Source organism: Pogona vitticeps, chromosome 8, assembly GCF_051106095.1.
Source record: "Pogona vitticeps strain Pit_001003342236 chromosome 8, PviZW2.1, whole genome shotgun sequence".
Lineage (NCBI taxonomy): Eukaryota > Metazoa > Chordata > Lepidosauria > Squamata > Agamidae > Pogona > Pogona vitticeps.
In genome coordinates, this window is record NC_135790.1 from 26,972,806 (window position 1) to 26,993,070 (window position 20,265).

The window sequence follows — 20,265 nt, forward strand, 5'->3', positions numbered from 1 at the left end:
TGAAGGAGAACCGCACACACCATTGTTAAAAACACAGACTATAAATATAAACCGTAATTCATCATGTCCTTTTCTTGCAGGCCTCAAACCAACAAGGCAGAGTTTCCAGATGACAGTCCCTTCTGCTTCTCTCTTCTTAGCAACTGCAAAGTTTCAAAACAGAGGGCAGTTTCTATTTAACACCGCTTGGTTCCTCTTCACATAAATGCCAGGCCTCATGCGAGGAGAGGAAGTCGTCCTTGAGTCTCAAGGCTTCCTCTTGTGTTTTGAAGACACAGTCTAAATGATCAGGTCTTTTTTTTTCCCATTAAATCCCATTAATTCGATTTCTGATCGAGGCCAGCAGACCTCAAAGCTTGCTTGCCACGATATGCAGGATGTATTTTTTTTCCGAGAGGGGTGAGAATCCATGAGCGTGACAGGAAAGATCAAGCTGTGGGAATGGAGGATCCCGTGACCAGAAGGGAATTTGTGCAAAACTGCTTATTCTAAGAACTGGAATGGCAACGGTTAGGCAGCCTCTAGAACGCCTGGCTCAGTCCATCTTGGCCCTGAGGGAAGCAAAGAGAAGGAAGCTTAAACTCGGGCTATTCTTTGAAGGCTATAATTAGAATATGCTCAAGAATAAGCCTATGCAGCTGTAGATCGCATGATTCGTTTATAAAAAGTCCCAGTGCTGGTTCCTGGAAGGATCTCTAGATACGTAAGGCTATGATAGAAACTTGCCCGAGATTTGAGTCCATTCGGCTAGGTGGAGCAGCCGTTGGGTTGTCTTCAATAGATCCACATGTTCCAGTGACTTGAGCCACTCACCTATAGGGAGCAAAAACGCCTCCAAGCAAGCAGGAGCAGAAGGAATCTGGAAGAGCTGGTTCTGGGTCTCTTTGAGCTGGTGACAGTGTGCTTTAAATGAATGGTTTCCGACTTTGGGTCCGCTTGCTAATTTTGGACTTCCTCTCCCAAAAGATCCGATGAGCCCAACCCATGGCCCGGGACTGGGTCAGGGGCTTGGAATTCTGAATAAGAGGCAGTGCTGAATAAGAGGCAGTGCTGAAGGCTGAGGGACAAGCCTACAGAGGCCAAGGCAGGGGTGGGGACTTCAGTTGTGGGCCTTGCCATCAAGTCAGACCTTAGTTACTGGTGACTCAACTCAATGTATTGGACTCAATTCACAACTCAGAACTCACCCACATCTCCCTTTTCTTCTTGGGAAAAAAGCTTCTTTTTAATAGGGAATCGGACCTGGGGCTTGGGACTCAGGAGATGGTACCAAAGACTCCGACTTGGGATTTGTTACCAAAGACTTGGATTTGGGACTTGGACTCAAAGACTCGGACTTGGGACTTGGACTCAAAGACTTGCCAATGTCCCTGGGCAAAGAACCTAAAGGGCAAAAGAGTGTGACTAACATTACCAGTATGGTATATTCATTATACTTGTATTCATCAATCCCTCTGAGGTCTTTACATGATGAAATATTCAATCCTGTGACCCCTCACTTTGAACGGTTGTACAGTGTCCCCGCACCCCAAAAGATCACCTCATGATCTACGGCTTGAGAAGGCCAGCTCTTGAGAGAACGTCAACTGTAAAGGCAAAAGAGTTTGGACAAGATGTCGAAACATTATTGCGCAAATGAGAGCCACCCTTTACCTTTTCTGCCAAGGTAGACAGACCATTGTTGGGCTGTTGGAGTGGCGGCTGATTCCTACAGGAGCCTCGACTCGGGGGACAGGGGGACGACATCAAGGTCGGGTGGCTGCTTTTCTGCAACGTGTTGGAAAAGGAGGAGTCATCATGTGGGACACGTGGACCCTTTGGGAGGTCTACTTCATCGTAGAAAAGGAGAGGTGATAATCCAACCTGGAAAGCAATAAATAAATAAATAAAGATTGATACCAGCAGATTTGAGACATCACTAGCAAAACCTAAGAGTCTTCTGAATGCTTCAAAATCACAGTTATCTTGCACCCCTTCTGCAAATCCATGGTAGAGCATGAGATCTTTGCACAAAATGATCACCTTGGGCTAAAACTCCCAAAAGACCCCAGCCATAAGATCCATTCTTCCATCCATTTCATGTCAGTTTAAGGTTTGTGGCTATGTCCTCCGCCCCCACCACACTCCCAAATAAGAATCCTCAACTGATAAGAATGATGTGGGAGGGGAAGAAAACGGCCAGCCCATTCGACAGAGGATCCAGCTCCCACCCCAGTGCTCCAGCCAGTGCCTACCAAATCGTAGAATGTGCTTCCTTCCTTGTCAATGACCAAGAGGGTCACCTGACTGCTGTCTGCCCGGATGTGCAACACCACCTCCTGGTGATCAAGATCTTCGGTGATCTCACCGTTCACAGCCAAGAGGCGATCCCCATCTCTCATCCCCGCCTTCTCAGCTGGCAGCCCTCTGTCCACCTCTCTCAAAAACTGGCCTGCAAGTCAAGACAAGGAACAACGAAAGCAGGATATGCATTGAGCAGCTTCTTGGCTTTCGTGTTCTCTCCAAGTCCCTTTGATGGCAGATGCAGAAAAGTCCACCCCTAAGCCACTACGGGGGGGGGGGGGGGTCTGAATTCTGGCTCTTCTCCAGGTGGATGGCTTACCTGTCTTTCCAGAGCCACATTTTTCCTCTTTCAGCAAGAACCCGTACCCTTCCGGGCTCCTCCTCATATGCAGTTTCCTCACTTGGAAAGGAACCAGGGAGGCGTCGGCCATGGTGGCTGTGACCTTAATCCCATGTTGGCGATAGAAGGCTTGCGACTCAGAGTTGATCACCAAGAGACCCATTGGGTTACTGCTGTGCCTCAGCTGAAAATCAGAGTCGGACAACAAAGCGGGTGGGAAAGGGCAGGGTTCCTGATTCTGGAGCCAGCCTCTCATCAGAGAGGAGAAGACGCCACAGCTTGGAATCTGAATATTTTAAGAGCAATTTCTGTTGCTTGTCATAGCATTTGAACAATAATCCACTGCTCTTCTTTACCTCTTTTCTTTTAAAGTATCCACTAAAGTTCTATTGCCGGCTTAACTTACGTGGCATTAATTTTTAGCGGCAAATTGCTGTAAGCATGGTGTTCACCATTTTTTTGTATGCATCTCTCCCTCTTGTTTCAGGGTTTGAAGGCAAGAATCAAAATAATGTGATGGTGTTGTTTGTTATCATTTATAATAGGCTGGGGAGAGATAATTTATTTCTATCTGGCCATGGAACTACTTTCAGCTAATAAGCCTGTTAACTTAAATCCTAAGGTCTTCTGTTAGGGAGGGCAAAAATGCAACATATACAATCCTCAGCAATAACTCCCAGTCTATGTTGTGGAATATGCCTGTCTTCTGAAACAACATTTTCCAGCTTCTTGCATTTTTGGATCGCAACTCCCATCATCCCTGGCCATGCTGTCAGGGGCTGATGGGAGCTGGAGTGGAGTGCCAACATCTCCCACAACCACGCAGCTTCCGTACTGTAGGTCTAACTGGTGGGCAACATCACTGGGATGCTAAAAGGCTGGCGATGCATTGCCCCACATTTCCTCTAGGGAGCGGCACCCACCACCTCCACCCCAAGGACCTTTTTGTTCAGCTGAGCAGACGTCCATCTCTCCACACTGGCACCGTTGAGTTCCAAAAGCCACGATCCGTCCGGCACGCCTGACTTGTAAGCCGTTCCGTCCCTTGGCACAGACAGTCGAAAGGTGCCCTTCACACCTGAAAGGAACCCCACAATAGGAGCAACCCCACTTGGAGAAAATACAGTGGCTTCCCCATGGGAACCTGATGTCCATAGGCCACTAAATCTCTCTTCGGAAATGGGAATTTCCTCCAAATCACACATTCTCAAAAGGTCAGTCTTGGAAGCAAGTTATGCCCCATTAAAAGAGTGTGTGCTGATGGCTGAGCTTTGCATCATGCTTTCTAACTGCAGAATTCCAGCTTTTCCCCTCAGTGGGACTTTCTTTGGGAGAAATACAAATCACCCAGAAATTGCGGACAACTTGCCTTACCTTCCGGAGCCGAAATGCTGATGCCAAAGCCACTGGGGTCCTTAGTGATACAGAACAGCTGTGGCCTCTTGTGGGCAGGCAAGAGTGGCAGAAGGTCTCGGCCAAGGGCTTTGGCCAACTCATAGGCGTGCCCGTCCAGAATGGTCAAGGAAACTTGTTTTCCACTACTCTTGATCTTCCAAACTACCTATGAAACAGAGGCAGAAAGAGAGAGAGAGAGAGAGAGAGAGAGAGAGAGCACTACAGGGAACGAAGGGGGCTCTAGAACAGTCGCTCCCCACCTTGGGTGATCCAGATGTTCTTGGACTGCAACTCCCAGAAATCCTGGCCAGCACAGCTGGGGGTGAAGGCTTCTGGGAGTTCTTGTCCAAGAACTTCTGGGGACCCAATGGCTCAGAACCACTGCTCTAGAAGGGTGTTGCAGGATGTAGAAGCAGCAGTAGCTGTATTTCCTGTAAAACAAATTCCAAAGCCTATCCTGGGCTGATACCTATCCTAGGCCAATCAGAAAGGCAGGCTGGAAGGTGATTTGTTCCTGTGCAGTTTTCCCTGTCGGAAACCTTCCCATGAAGCTGCTGTGTGGGATATTTCTCTCTTTAATTATGTGTATTGACAGCCCATGATGCCTCAAAACCCCACTCGACATGCCCACTCCCTCCTCATTTAAAACAGTTCAGCTCTCCGCCACAGCAACCCAAGCATTCTGTGGCCAAAATCCTGTTGCCCAGCACGTACTCACGGAATCAATGGGACTTCCAGTGGAGTTGACTCAACAAATCCCCAACTGTTTCAATGGGTCTACACTAGTTGGGACTTACACACTAAGCAACGGGGTTTCAAAGGGAGAGGAATCTACCCTACATGGCAAGTCTATCTCATAAAATTCAGACGGAGCCCCACATCTGAGCAAAGGCTTACCCTATGGTGCTCCATGGTGTCAACGTCTACGCCGTTGACCTCAAGGATCCTGTCTCCATTCCTTAAGCCTCTCCGGTGGGCCAGCCCCCCGGGGGTCACCTGCCACACGATATGCCCACTCTTCCCCACTTCCTGACGCAACCAGAACCCAAAACTCTCGCCGTCTTCTTTCTTCAGAAAGCAGAAGCGCAGCTTGGATGCTTCTTCGGGCTCTGCGGAGGGCAGAGGTTAGACATTTAGGCTAAGTTTCCTTTGTGGGGGGAACCACATACCGAACCGTTATGGTGCAGGTAGCTTTCTTTCCATCAGGCGACCAACTGCAAAATCATTTGTGCAGACAGTTCACCCAAGGAGGGCTAGGGGGACGCCTTTTAATTGAGTACTAATTGAAAGGTTCTAATCAGAGGTTTGCACCATGAAGGTCACCTCCAAAGGGGAGGGTTGAATTCCACCTGCGGTACTCATTATTATTGAAAATAAAACTTTCAAGAGGAAGGAAAAGGTGAAAAACGTGGTTGGGAAAGCATCGTGCTAAGCATGATAAAGAGGACATTAAGAGATGATGGGGAAATGCTGATAACATGCGCGCAGAACCTAGCATTTCAAAAAGGGCAAATGCTCCATCGGAAAGAGCTCTCCATTTATGTCACCATATTCATCTAAGCACCATATTCCTCTAAGTGGCAGACCTACATTTTTGGGACCCTGAAGCTTGAACTGTTATGGAGGCTCCTTCGAGACCAGCAGCAGGGCCCGGGCAATCCCTGTTATCTTCTTCAGTGGGGTTGTTCCACAACAGATCGCCACAAATCTTTTAAAAATGTAGAGTGAAATCATTTCTGGGGGCCCTCCAAGATTAAGGACTGTGAGGCTTAAGCTTTGTAAGTTTTCATCCACCCCTACATTGCACCAAAGCCTGTAGGAAATGGGGCAGTGTTAGATTTACCCCTCTTCAGGCGAATCCAAATCTCTCTGTGTCTGAATCAGTCGGTATCCTGGTGAACAGGGACCTATTATTCCATTGTGAGGATGGAGTGTGTTGTGTGCGATTGTGGAAGGATGTTGGCTGTATAGGGTTTGAGTGGAGAGGTTGTCCAGTTAGGGTGCTGGGTAGCCTTGCTTCCCGATCATAAACATTTCTATTCCTCCAATTAATTTTTTTTGAGGCTCCAATACTTTGGCCATCTCATGAGAAGAGAAGACTCCCTGGAAAAGACCCTGATGTTGGGAAAGTGTGAAGGCAAGAGGAGAAGGGGATGACGGAGGATGAGATGGTTGGACAGTGTCACCGAAGCTACCAACATGAATTTGACCCAATTCCGGGAGGCCGTGGAAGACAGGAGGGCCTGGCGTGCTCTGGTCCATGGGGTCATGAAGAGTCAGACACGACTTAATGACTAAACAACAAAAATTCCTCCCATTAATTTTTTTAAACAGAGATCCAAAAATGAACGGATAATGTCACAGACTTAGGAACAGAAGAAGTCAAAAGGTCTCCAGAAGAGTTCGGGTCTGGAGAGGGAATCAAGCCAGATATTTATGCATTTTATTTGGGGAGAAACTATGAGAAGGTCACAGGAGTGAAGGACTGTGCAGCATTAGGCAAAGTAAGCTGTCTTGACAGGAGCGATCTTCTCCTTTTGCAAACAGGGTGAAAAGCAACAGCGGCTCCTTCCCTTTCCCACCCACCCCAAAGCGGCCTCTCTCCTGTTACCTGAGTCCTCTGCCAAGGACAGGGCCGGGTTATCAATGCCATCCTTCGGGTTAAATTCAAATTTCCTGTAACACCACAAAGAAGAGGGAAAGAATTGCCTTTGCCCGGGAGACGGCCAAGGGCTCCCTGCCTCCCACCTCTTTATTGTCCCAAACAAAGGTCACTTCTGGTGACAGGCTTCTTGCCGGCTGACCTTCTAAGCTGTTGCATTAGTAGATTTTGAATGTAGAGATGTTTGCATATGAAATGAACCTGGAGGTGTGCTTAAATAGCAACCCATTGGATTGTACAAACCCAACGACGTTTTAAGGTGTCAACACACAGCCTGGCACGCAACAGAAGCAATGGGGAAGAACATTAAGGGCACCATATAATCTCATTTTCTCTGGACTAACATCAGGCATTTCCCTACCCAGTGAGTTCCCCCTTCGTGGTTTTAATTAAATGCTTAATGGCTTTATTTATTTACTGTTTCATTTTTCACCTTACCTGTTTGTATTATATTTCATGGTAATCCTATAATATCATGAATCACCAGAGATGGGTGGATTTTTTTTTAAAAAAAAGCATTGAGTCCCATTCCTGGGAGAAAGTTAGCATATAACTAAAGAATAAATAAATAGATATGGGTCTAGAAACAAAAGAATAACCCCCTTTGGGTCTTACGTGGCTAATTCTGTGGTGTCCCGAAGACCTGCAAAAAAAGGAATGGAGAAAGCGGGTTCAGGAAAGAAGAGGGTGACACGTCATTAGAAACAGAACAAGCGTAACAAGTGACAAAAACTATCTATTCAGAGAATAAAAGGAGATGAAAAAACAGAAATTCTTGACACATCTGATTTATCGGGTAGTTTTGGACTTCAGTGCCTGGAGGAGATGTTTCGTTAAATAATTAAAAACATGTAAAACATTAAAAACTATCTTAACTTTTTAAAAAATGGCATTCAGGGACTCAGTCATGATTGTTAAAAGCCCACCTGAAAAGGTGCATCTTTCTGTCAGTGGAAGGATACAAGGGAGGGGCCAACTTGATCTCCTGAGGGAGAGCATGTCATAACTTGGGAGCCACCACAAAGAAGGCCACCTCCTGTGTCATAAAATACAGTGGTGCCTTGCTTAACGATTGCCTCGTTAAATGACGAAACCGCTATATGATGACTGTTTTGCGATCGCTTTTGCGATCGCAAAACGATGTTTTAATAGGCAAAATTCATTTCCCAACGATTGGTTCCCTGCTTTAGGAACCGATTTTTCGCTGGACAGAGTTTTTAAAACAGCTGATTGGTGGCTTCAAAACGGCCACCTGCTGTGTAAAATCGCTCCCTGTTGTTTTTGGACGGATTCCTTGCTTTACAGGCACTGAAAATGGCCGCTCCTATGGAGGATCTTCGCTGGACGGTGAGTTATTCAGCACATTGGAACGCATTGAACGGGTTTTCAATGCGTTTCAATGGGCTTTTAAAATTCCGCTTCACGAGGATTTTGCTCTACAGCGATTTCGCTAGAACGGATTATCCTCGTTAAGCGAGGCACCAGTGTAATAGAATCATGAATTTGGAAGCGGCCTATAAAGCCACTGAGTTCTCCCCCCACCCCTGCTCAATGCAGAAATAGAAATCAAAGGATATCTGCCAGGTGGTTGTCTAAGTTTCTCTTGAAGGCCTCCAGTGTTGAATCATTCACCACCTCTCAAAGTCATGGGTTCCACTGTTGTATTGCTCTCACAGTTAAGAAGGTTTTTTTTTCTGATATTCAATTGAAATCTACTTGCTACCACAATCACCAGTACCAGCAATGGAGTAGATGGAATGCTAGATTTGGGCAAAATTCTGCAGTACAGTGTTAGAGCGCAGAACTCAGAGAACTGAACTGAGAAAGATGCTAGATAGTGGCTCCCCGTCTAAGTGGGCCAAGCGAGTTTCATCTTCTCAAATGAAATTCCGTGCATGGCCTTGCCGGGCTGAGAGACTGGATGCTCCAGAAGGAGCTTTCGTTGTGGAAGGGGTACCAAGGCTTCGCATTGGGCTTTCAGCCTTGGAAGAGCAGAAAGGATGTCCATGAAGAAGGAAAGTCTTTCTCTTCACCCGTGGGCAGAGCCGTAACTGGCGATTCTGGCAATGGGACCCAAGCAGAAACCTTTCCCCTGCCCCAATTGGGGAGAGAAAAAGGAAGAGAAGAAGGTGGTATCCTTCCGTCTGTCTGTCTGTCTGTCTGTCTGTCTGTCTGTCTGTCTGTCTGTCTGTCTGTCTGTCTGCTGGTGGATTGGGGACAGAGATGCAGGAGAAGTCATGATGACTTAGCTGGGTCAATAGTTGTTAGGCAGAAGTAGTTAGCTTTTATTCTTTTATTGGGGAATGCTTTCATGCAGCTCACTTAATTATCTGCATATACGTTGCTTATTGCTTTTACATTACTCTGTACCTTTTTTATAGTTTTATAACTTCCCCCCCAAGTTAATGCAGGCAGGCAGGCAGGCAGGCAGGAAGGAAGGAAGGCAGGAAGGCAGGAAGGAAGGGAGGGAGGGAATGGAATGGAATGGAATGGAATGGAATGGAATGGAATGGAGAATGAGTCTAAGTTTGGGAGCTGTTGCCAACACTAACCAGTAGATCCATCACTGAATTGCAGTGGCCCCACATGTTGGTTCCCTGGGGCAGAGACCCAGTTGGTCTGCCTTAATTACAGCCCTGCCAGTTGGTAAGCTTTTGAGATTTCAGTGATTCAGTCTTGGGACCAGTTTCTCAGAAAAGTCCAAAGGTCCAGTGGGCAACCTCCCCACTGAATTACAAAACTTGATGGGGCTTTCTAGAATGATTCTCTGGTGAAGCTAGGGAAGGGATGATTTACAGTATTTTTCCCTCCCTACAAGGATGCAAATGAATTGCAACCTTTTCAGGGGACTTCAGACTCTGGAGAAGAAATGCTCACCACCTTGAGAGCTCACATATTTAGGTGGTTCATTAGATGCTCTGGCGAATCAAGGAAATGCCCAAAATCTGCATTTTCAAAAAATGTAAACAGCTACACTGTGCAGAAGATTTAAAAAACAAGAAAAAAAATGCACAGACTGAAGTCAATGGCAGCAAATGCGCAAGTTACACAAACTAATAAATAAAGGTGCACGTGAATTTAAAACTCGTAAACATGCACATGCATTTCCATGCAACCTAACGCCTCCCGTTCCCCATCCTGATCCAAAATAAGGACAGCGGGGCCGAAAAGTAACACACACAATGAAACCCTAGCGTATATTTACAGTATATGCTGTACATATTCTGTAATTTCTGATCCCTTATACCGAGGAACGTTGGGAGGCTATTAATAGCCACTTCCTCCCTTTTTAAAGCAAACAAAAAGCAAGCTTAAATAGAATCACTTGGCCTGATCCTGTTCCTGTGGGATCAGCTTCTCTGGAACTCAGTGACAAGATGATTCCCTATCTCTGCTTTTCCTGCAGTTATTCCCGGCATGGGAGCCCCGCTAGAAGAAAAGGTGGCAACCTGCTTCTGCAGCGCCTACCACACCTTGCGTAATACTGTCATGATCCGGATTCTTGTGAGAAGTTGCATAAACGTTGCTCGGTGCCAAGTTCTTTCAGGTACTTAATTAAAAACAGATACTATGTATGTTTTGAAACTATATACTCTCTAAAACAAAATTTCACATTTCCACGATTATTCACACGCCCTGAAATTTCGTTTCAGGGAAAAAGAGCTTTCCGTAAACAGACATCCTCCGGTACCTTAGAATTACAGCAGATTTTCCTGGGGTTAAGAGGTCACATGTCTGAATGATCTCGTCCGGGGATGGGGTGGGCATGCAATTCTAGCAAATGCATACACCTTGCTTAAAAAAATCCGAGCAGAACTATTTGAGGGGTATGCTTGTGCGTGTTTGTCCCCGGCCCCTGCATCCTGAGAAACTTACCTTCTTTCGGCTTCATCGTTGCTTAAATGTCTAGAGTCCAAGGTCCAGACCGCAGTGGCCTCTTGACTTGAGCACTCCGCCTTTTTTTAAGAGATCACAGAAGATTAATGTTTAAACGGGCCAGGAGTCTTCGGTGAGACCGTGTTTTCCTTCCCCCATCCCATGTGCTCATCAAGGACTAGAAAACTGCTCCAACGCTCTTGCCAAGGAAGCTCTACCAACGACAGCCAAGAAGAAGGTTCTGGGGTTTTGAAGGAAATCACACACTTTGCTGTGTGAGCCAGATGTGCAACAGAGGAAGTGATATATCAGCACCCTGCATGGGCTCAGAAGCTGTGTTTGGTCTGGCTGTTGCACATTTATCACACATCCTTCTGGGCATTTTAATCACCAACCAGGGTGATTAATAAATGAATTTGAGCTAATCTTTCCTAGAGCTGAAGAACAAGGACAGGCATCTTGAAAACAAAAAATCCTCTGCTAAGATTCAGGGCTTTCACTGAAATGGAAAATATAAACTGTGTCTGCATTTTGACTTCGTTTGTCTTCAAATGTGTACGAGACTGTTATTCAATGTGGCTATTACAGAATTCCTCCCCCCCCAAAAAATAAACACGACAGAGTCAATGCGAATACAATGTAATGGATGACATTTCAGGAAGGGGGGGAGCTTTTAAAAAAAAAACTTATTACTTGCCTAGAGTCCAGCAAAATCATTTGGGATGTGTGTGTGGGGGTGCATGTTTGTGTGTGTGCATGCCTGCATCTGTGTGCACATGTGTACACAGCGCGATACATCAGCCACCAGATATAGGCTGCAGTAAATCAGATCTTGGTAAAGTTCCTTCTTTGGACTCCGACTCCCAGAATTCATCAGCAAGACATGAAGTCATCAACAGCTGTGGTTTGTGCCCTGAAATCAGTATTCTAAGATATAACGCCTCTGGATATGGAGGTTCTAGATAGTTCTCCCAAGAAAGAGCCACCAACACTTATTTGCCATCAGTTTATTTAACCCCTTTTCAAGAAGTCAATAAGGCTAGTAATCATCGCTTCCTCCGAGGGTATCAAATCCCAGCGTTTATCCGTGGTGCAACATAAAACTTTCTGTGTAAATCCTCAACACTAGAAGAACAATACACAGGAACCAGATGTGTTCATCCGAAACACAACATGGGGTTTTAGTTTGGGATAGGAACCATAGCAGAATTATTCCCACCCCACTCTCATGTCCCAGCGCTCACTTTCCCTGCTGTTTTTCTATCTTGGTGGGCTTGAGCGGAACCTCCCTCTAGACAGCTGGTGTGAGTGAAATGGACAATGGGAGACGCATCGTCGTACCTGAAGGATCCCTCTGTGCTCCTTTCAGAGAGTCTAACTATTCCCCTTTTGGACAATAAAACCGTAGCTGAGAAAAACCAGCTTCGGGGACACGTACTGCATAGATTTGGGGCTACCCACTGGGAGCAACTTTTTCCCCCAAGGAAGACCAGAGACCCCTGAATTCCCCATGCTGCTAGTCCTCAGAGAGGTAAACAAACCACCCCACTTCCTCAAGCCATCAGGCCAAAGATGTGAATTGGAGAGAAAACGAAGGGAAAAGGCATTTGTTGTGTAGGCTGTAAGATATGAGCTGTGAGGTAGGTGTGTTTGTGCTGGAGAACAGCAATAGGACTTGAGCGTGGACAGTGATCTCAAGAGACTTTGTGGCAAGACAGAAACCCCCCTCAGTTCCATCCCAGCCTCGCTGGAGCATACGGGGCAACACGCGCTCCTCCCTCAGAGTTGCCAGTATTCTCCATTAATCGTATTTTAACGGACAAGCTCCAATTCTTGAACTAGGCCTGTTTCCAAACTCAGCGTCTCCTGACTGGGAATCTTAGGGTGCAGAGAATAACAAGACCAAGCTATGTTTGGAGAACATTGGGGGACACTTTCAGTCAGCACCTACTTTCTTTGCTGATCCTTTGAGGAGCCTTGCAAGCCCCCTATTGTCTATGGGTCCACCTGATAGAGATGGGGTTAATTGAGATGTGCAATCATTGCATTTTGTTCAAATCAAGAATTTTCTCCCCAGAGTCAAACTGTGGGTTTGTAGGAACTATGCACAGCACTGAGAGGCCAGTGCCTGTCCCGTCACCAATTTCCAAATTTAAAAATCCATCCATCCATCCATCCATCCATCCATCCATCCTTCCTTCCTTCCTTCCTTCCTTCCTTCCTTCCTTCCTTCCTTCCTTCCTTCCTTCCTTCCTTCCTTCCTTCCTTCCTTCCTTCCTTCCCTTCCCTTCCCTTCCCTTCCCTTCCCTTCCCTTCCTAAAAACATCAGTAAAGTAACAAATTAACATTCTAATCAGCTTTCTTCAACCTGAGGCTCTCCAGATGTGCTAGATCACAACTGAGGGGAGTGTCAGGAATTATGGAGCCCATGAAATTGGAGAAGCCTGGTTCAAATGATAAAATACTTGTTTAAAAACACCCATTAAAGGCAAGAAACCAGATGCTCCTGGAAGACAGGACTTGGCTGACACTACATCACTGGCATGAATGTCTGTCATCTGCATAGTGAAGGGAGAAAGAAACCAGATTTATAGCTTTGTGGGAAATCTGAAACTGGATAAGGCCAAAGTGAGCTCTAATCCAGCATCCTGTGGCCAACGGTGGCTGCCAGATTTCCCTGGGAAGCACACAGGCAAGGGCTGAAGTCAACTGTTTGCCCCACAAGGATGAAAATACTCTGTGTTTCCAGTTGGGGTCCCACATTTGAATGCACCTTCTGTGGGTGACCTTCTCCCCCAGACTAGCCGGGCATTAGAGAGTCCCTTGCTGAAGGTCCGCCAGCATCCGCTTGACCTCCTTCTCCACCCGCATGAACTTGGCTTTCTTCCACGGGTTGACCGTCTGCCGGCGGCTGCTCTGCAGGTCCTCCAAGAAAAGGCTGAGGTGGCGCTGCACCCGGTCACGGTCCCAAATGGGCAGGTTCTTCTGGACCACCTTCAGGATGATGGTCCAATAGTCCGAGACATCGGCCCCCATCGTCAGGAAGATGAGCACCTTGATGCCATCCCGCTCCTTCCGCATCTCGTGCAGGGCTTGCTTCCCTTCCTCGCTGATCTCATTGAAGTATAAACTAGATGGGGGAGGGGAGACGGGGGAGGAACAAGGAAGCTTGAGCAGATTCTCAAAGCCTTTGCGATCGATAAGCAACAGAAGTTGGGGAGGAGAACTGCCCGACTGGAGAAGCCACCAATAAAAGACACTATGAACTAGGAATGGAACAAAGACTTCCTGAATCCATCATCCTCATCAGTTTTGGGCAAGGATGAGGAATTTCGGTAGATAGCTACACTGGCTTCAGGATGATGAGAGCTGTAGTCTACCACGTAGGGAGGACCAGACCAACCCATTGAAAAACATGATCCTTACAAACATTCTTAGCTAGCCAGGGGCACGCATCTCTGAGGGCTTGGTTGTCTGTGCATCAGGTCAGAAAACTGGATGCTTGAACAGCTTCCCATGACCTCCATAGACCTTTAGAGAGCTCTGGGAAAAATCAGGAACCTGTGTTTGTACCAGCTGGCATTTATCCCTAGAAGGGTTAATTCCAGTATGATGCCAGATAATCTGTTCCCAGTCGTATCAAAATTCATTAAGGTATAACAGGTTGCTCCATTGTTGGCAGCATTCCAGGCAAAGTCAGACTTTCCGACCTGACGCATGAACGCACAAGCCTGGTTGGACTTTGAAATGGGGGTAAATCACACGGGGACAAAGCCCAAACTCACTGCACCAGTTCCAGCGTTGCGTGCCTCTTGGCCTCTTCCACCAGGGCCAATGCAGCTTCGTCCGTCACTGAGTTGTAGGCCACATCCAGTTCCCGGAGGTTCTGGTTCTGCGCCAGGTGCTGAGTGATCAGCTTCACGCCCTGGTTGCCCAGCGAGGTGTGCAACAGGGAGAGGTGGTTCAAAGAGGTGTTACCAGCGAGAGCTTCTGCCAGGTAGTGGGCACCCTGCTCAGTTAAAGGATTGTCTGCAAGCCTGGGAGATGATGCACAAAAGGAGATCAAGAAGAGCAAGCCAAGTTTAGGAAGTTGGTTTCAATTTTAGGTACCATCTATGGCAAATTTTAAGAAGCACCTCTTCATGTATTCCTGATCGGTTACATCTATATCTCACCCTTCCTCAGGATGGCACAGAAGGCTCTCCTTTGTGCCACAACAACCTTGTGAGGCCGGTCAGGTCTAAGGGACTGTGAGTGGCCCAAGGCCACCCAATGAGGTGAGCGGGGATCAAACTTCAGCTGAGCCCTTTCATCAGAAAGCAAGAATTAAAGTGCCCCTTTCTGTGAGCAAATATCCAAATTAATTCACAGGCAACGTCTCTAAGAAGTTAGTTACATTGGAAAAGAGACTAAGTTCTCTGCATGAAGTAACTATCCAAATGTAACACAAGGCTTTGGTTATTGGGGGGGAAAAGTAATTTCAAGTAACTAGTTCTTACTTCCGAGCTACTGCTCGCCTGTGTTGGAGATACACCTTTCCCTGCAGCCCTTCCTCACTCACCTTAAGGTGTTCACCGCACACTTCTCGTGCAAGAGAAGATCCTTGATCACTTTGCATGCTTCGGGTCCCAAACTATTGAGCTGCAGGCTGAGAGGAAGAAGCAGAAGAGCCTTTTAAGGTAAGAACCAGACACTCAAGTCTCTCTCATGCTGCTCACAGTTTGCCACCCTCTGGAGAAAAGCAACACTGCAATCCATTAAACCCTGAGGAAAACACATAATACAGCTGATTGAGGGTCAAAGGTTATGGCCAAAGGAGCTGAAACAAAATGGTGCCAGGAAAATGGCACTACGAGAACAGCCACACACAGTTGCAACACAGCTCTCGTTTAGCGCTGCACCCATTGCGTCCTCACATGCACACACCAGCAACTTACTGGAGCTTTCTGCATCGTAGCAAGATGGGGAAGAGAATCTGCAGGCTGCTCACATCAAGGTGGCAGGAGGCCAGGTTCAGTTCTTCCACCTCGTGGCTGGTGGTGCCCACCACGGCTGCCAGGACGCAGCATTTGAGAGGGGTCATCTTGACCGAGGAGAGGTTGATGGTCCGCAAGGACTGGATGGCTTCCGCGGTAAAACGCTCGTTCTGGAACTCGTGCAGGAAGAAGAGGTAGTCCATGAGCTCGGAGGGCGGAAGGCCCTTGCGGCTGTTCCGGATGACCGTTTTCTTCATGGCCTTGGCGATCTCAAAAGCCGTGAGGTTCTTGATGGGGCAGCCCAGCTGGTCCAAGATGGCCCGGTTACGCCGCGAGAGCAACCCGCCCATGAAAATGGGGAAGAGTTCGAAGACCTCGTCGTCAGGCACGTCGTCTGGATGCCGCATGGGGCCTTCCACCCCGAGGATGCTAAAGTTGATCTGGTCCAACACGTCGTCGTTGAAGTAGTCTTCCTCCTTGAACATCTCCACCGCCATGGTTCGGGCAATGGTGTCGCGGTCCTTGCTGCTGAACCGCGTGAAGTAACGGGGGAAGATCTTGATGAGGTTGAACAGGAGCGGCAGGATGCGCAAGGGCAAGAATTTGGAGACGAGGCTGATCACCAAGGCCACGTCTTCGCTCACCTTGCCGATGACCTCCGAGACTTCCTTGCCCACTTTCTGCACCAGGGTCTTCTTCTCACCCAGGACCATGTAGAGGGCCGCTAAATATTCCTGCATGGCAGGAATGGTGAACACAAATGTGTGTTCTTTCCCCGACTGCACGCAGGGCGTCAAGAAGAAACGAAAGACGTCTCTCCGGAAGACGTTCAGGAGGTTGAGCTCGCTCTCCGTCTTCATCTCCACCTCAAAGCAGCGGCGGAGGTCCTCCTCTGAGAAGGTGGTCTGCCGGGACATCACCCCCTCGTAGGCCAGCTTGCCCACCGTTTTAGCCACGTACTTCATCATGGAGATGTTGGAAGGGTCTGTGCTGTCCAGCACCTCCCCGCTGAAGTTGAGCCTCAGGAAGCTGGTGTAGATGCCGGTGAGGGTCTGTGTTGGAGGCACCGACTTGGTGAAGTGAAGGAAGTGCAAGGTGGTGCACACCAGCCAGCAGTAGGACGGCAGGAAGCAGGCCGCCGCGATCTGGTTGTGTCTCTCCAGGTTCCTGGACAGCATCTCCACCAGGTTGTCTTGCTCGCTGGCCTCCTCCGCCGTTGGGGGGCCGGAGGCTCCGAGACATTCGGGCTGGCGCAGGCGCATCTGGAAGTAGAGCTTCTGCAGGTTGATGTCGGAGAAGCCACAGACTTCCACGTAGCGGCCCACGAATTTGCTGGGGACCCGGCGCACAGCAGAAGGACGCGTGGTGACAATGATGCTCGCCTGGAGGAAAGACAGGTTTTTTTTTTATTTTTCTCTACAGTCCCCAAAACTTCCTGCATTAGGAATTCTGAGAAATGCAGTATTAAAAAGGGAAAGGGACTTTTCCAAACTCAGAAACAACAGGGGCTTCTTATGGAATCAATCTCCTTAATCCAGACTGAGCTGGCGAGATAGCTTAGTGGTCTGGATATCTGGCTGCGGAAGTCAGGGGTTCGATTCCCCAGTATGCCTCCTGGAAGAAGAGCCAGCCTGGGTGGCCTTGGGCCAGCTGCACCATCCCAGGGCGCCCCCTAGAGGAAGGGAATGGGAAACCACTTCTGTGTGTTTGCTGAAAAAAATACCCGGGAAACGGTTGCTATCAATTGGAATCGACTTGACGGCATGCAATTATTATATTACTAATCTAAGTTGAAATAACCCTAAGAGTAAACTATAAGAAACCAGTGTTTAAGAATTGTTTACCAGCATGTGCAATATTTTATCTTTTCCAATAAATTGTTGATTACAAAATAATTTGAAAAAGTGCATACATGTTAAATGAGTCACTTAACAAACAGAAAATTATGCATGCAGTTGCTTGGAGGGCCACGGCAGCTCAATCACACCACCCTGAAGATGTCTGGTCTGATTTTGATAGCTAAGCAGGGTCAGGGTTGGTCAAGCATTTGGATGGGAGACCACCCAGAAATACCAGGAATGTCCACAAAGGGCTAGAAAATAATCTAGCAAACCATGAATAGAAAACTGAGAACATTGAGCTAGAACAAGGGAGTTGCTGTGCTTTCCCACAGCCACTGCATACCTCTGGCATCATGTACTTCCTGAGCAGGTTGACCACGATGGCGGACGGAAGGATTGGCTCATTGGGGTCACAGCAGAGCTCCGTGCGGGCCAGGCGGAAGTCCAGGTTGAGGCGGTCCAGGCCGTTGAGGATAAAGAGCACTCTGAGATTGGTGGTGCCCAAGACGGGGACCACTTCCCGGAGATGAAGGTACTTCTTGGTGATCAAGCGCCGCAAGGAGATGGGCGCGTTGCTTTGGGAGAGGTCTTCACAAGAGAACGGGATGAGCAACTCAAAGCGGGGCAGGCGCCCATGGCACCAATCCATCACCATCTTTTTGATGAGGGTGCTCTTTCCCGTGCCCACCGTCCCGTACAGGACCACGTTCTTCACCTGCTGCCCGCAGGCATCCACGTCGAAGAGATTCTGGAGGCTGATCACCTGGTTGCAGGAGGCCTGGAGCTGGTTCTGGATCGTCAGGTCCGGAGAGGGCTTCAGGATCTCTTCTAGTGAACTTTCCCGGATCACGGGGTCCACGTGGATGGCGCCCAACGCAAAGGAGGGGCCAAACTGTCTCTCTTCGTTCGGCTGCTGGCGGAACCAGTTCGCTAGGCTTTTTTGATGCTTCTGGATGGCCTCTGAAGGGGAGCAAAATAAAGAAGTGAGAGGAACATGCCTTCCCAGCCTAGGAGGTGAAAAGAAGAGGCATTCCTGCACTACCAAGATGTACCCCAGCACCATTTTCCATATAAGGATAAGAAAGTAACAGGGAGACGTATCCTCACAGCATTTCTCTAACTGGAAAAGAAAGCAAGAAGAGGAGGTGTCCGGTGTGACAAACCCAGACCTACTGGGATATGTCACACAGTTACACTAAGCTGCCACCAACCATTCCCTATAAGAAGTCACACAGACCCGGGATGGATTTTCAAACAATAAGAAGAATAAGGTTTATTTTAAATACACACAGGGAAAAATAAACAATCAGGTGAATAGGTAAAGTAACGTGGCTTATTCTCACTCATACAAGCATACAGTTTGGTTCACCCAGAACCCTTAACTAGAAGCACAGACCCTGAACCTATCAGTTCTGGCTAACCAACAGACACCTGAACCTATCAGGTTGGTACTCTGACACACAGTAGTACCCTGTCTGACACACAGACTCCCACAACAGCTTCTTCTTCCCAGCTGCTGCTTCGTCACAACCCAGTGTCTCACAGTGTCTCTCAGCATCTTCTTTCTCACCACACAGGCATCACATATTTATACAGTACAGCCCCTCCTCCTGATGTCCCGCCTTCCACTCCCCATAGGATGGAACTTTCCCTCCAAACCCATGACAGACAGGTAACATCAGTGCTGTTATGTAACACCTCCCCTCTTTATAAGTTGTTTTGTAGGGGGAAAGCTAACGTGCTTTTCACCAAAAAACAACCCGAATAAAATACACAACAACAGTTATACATACCATATTATACTTACTTATACTTACATTCTAAGTTAAACATAGCAATTAGGCATTTTAAACATTTACCATATACATTACATCAATTTACCTTTATTCATACAAACCAAATTCAGAAAAACACAGGTACATTTAACTTTTTTGTCCTCATTATATACACATAGTCCATGTTCTTTCGCCGTCTTCAATCTTCAGGTCTTCTTGATAAGGCGTCAGCAACACAGTTCACTGACCCTCTGACCACCTTCACTTCAAAGTCATAGTCCTGTAGGTTTAAAGCCCACCTCATAAGTTTGCTATTGTGGGTTTTCATTGTCCTTAACCATTGCAATGGTGAATGGTCAGTACACAGAACAAAATGTCTTCCCCAGATGTAAGGCTTGGCCTTCTGGATCGCGTAGACTATGGCCAAACACTCCTTCTCCACGGTTGCCAAATGTCTCTCACCTTTTTGAAGTTTCCTACTCAGGTAGGACACTGGATGCTGGTCACCATTCTCATCCTCCTGGCACAGAACTGCTCCTACCCCGCTGTTAGACGCATCTGTGTAGATGATGAACTCCCGGTCGAAGTCTGGAGCCCGCAGGACTGGATAGTTGATTAGCGCCTCCTTCAACCTCTGGAACGCCGCCTCACAGTCGCTGGTCCACGGGATGCGGTCATCAGCCTTCTTCCTCGTCAGATCGGTCAGCGGAGCCGCAACCTCGCTAAACCTCGGGATGAACTTTCTGTAGTAGCCCACCAACCCAAGAAATGATTTGACCTTCTTCTTGGTGTTGGGTCTAGGCCAATCACGAACAGCTTCTATTTTGGCCTCCAGGGGTTTTATCATTCCTCCCCCTACCATGTGACCCAAGTATTTTATTTCTGGGCTACCCAGCTGACACTTGCTGGCCTTTACTGTTAGCCCTGCTGCACTTAACCTCTGCAGCACTAACTCCAGGTGTATCAGGTGATCTTCCCAGGTATTACTGAAGATCCCTATGTCGTCAATGTAGGCCACTGTAAAGTCACTGAGCCCTGCCAAGGTCTGGTCCATCAGCCTTTGGAATGTGGCTGGTGCATTTCTGAGACCAAAGCTCAGGACTCGAAACTCATAGAG

The 20,265-nt window shown here is 47.7% G+C and overlaps 2 protein-coding genes across 3 annotated transcripts in view; both read right to left on the reverse strand.

Moving 5' to 3' along the window:
* NHERF4 (NHERF family PDZ scaffold protein 4) lies at positions 1 to 13,346 on the reverse strand. Its single transcript, XM_020792837.3, has 10 exons — positions 10,557 to 13,346; positions 7,296 to 7,323; positions 6,630 to 6,694; positions 4,916 to 5,127; positions 3,998 to 4,184; positions 3,565 to 3,701; positions 2,603 to 2,807; positions 2,235 to 2,431; positions 1,654 to 1,863; positions 1 to 551 (listed from the first exon to the last, which is right to left on the reverse strand). Exons 1-10 carry the CDS (start codon positions 10,570 to 10,572, stop codon positions 522 to 524), a joined length of 1,287 nt encoding a protein of 428 aa, XP_020648496.3. The 5' UTR covers positions 10,573 to 13,346; the 3' UTR covers positions 1 to 521.
* NLRX1 (NLR family member X1) overlaps positions 11,549 to 20,265 on the reverse strand; it is a 24,658-nt gene continuing 15,941 nt past the window's right edge. For both annotated transcript variants that reach the window (XM_020792886.3, XM_020792877.3), the window contains exons 5-9: positions 17,717 to 18,333; positions 15,494 to 16,914; positions 15,118 to 15,204; positions 14,342 to 14,593; positions 11,549 to 13,686 (exon numbers count right to left, since the gene is read on the reverse strand). In XM_020792886.3, the coding sequence (XP_020648545.3) occupies positions 13,368 to 13,686; positions 14,342 to 14,593; positions 15,118 to 15,204; positions 15,494 to 16,914; positions 17,717 to 18,333 (2,696 nt within the window). In that variant the 3' untranslated portion in view covers positions 11,549 to 13,367. The remainder of the gene's footprint in view (positions 13,687 to 14,341; positions 14,594 to 15,117; positions 15,205 to 15,493; positions 16,915 to 17,716; positions 18,334 to 20,265) is intronic.

What these genes read in the sequence shown, in the direction of transcription:
- NHERF4 (XM_020792837.3), bottom strand. An exon ending in ACACCATGGAGCACCATAGG is followed by an intron (nt 4,185 to 4,915) that starts GTAAGCCTTTGC and finishes TCTGTTTCATAG; the next exon opens with GTAGTTTGGAAGATCAAGAG. An exon ending in CAGCATTTCGGCTCCGGAAG is followed by an intron (nt 3,702 to 3,997) that starts GTAAGGCAAGTT and finishes GGTTCCTTTCAG; the next exon opens with GTGTGAAGGGCACCTTTCGA.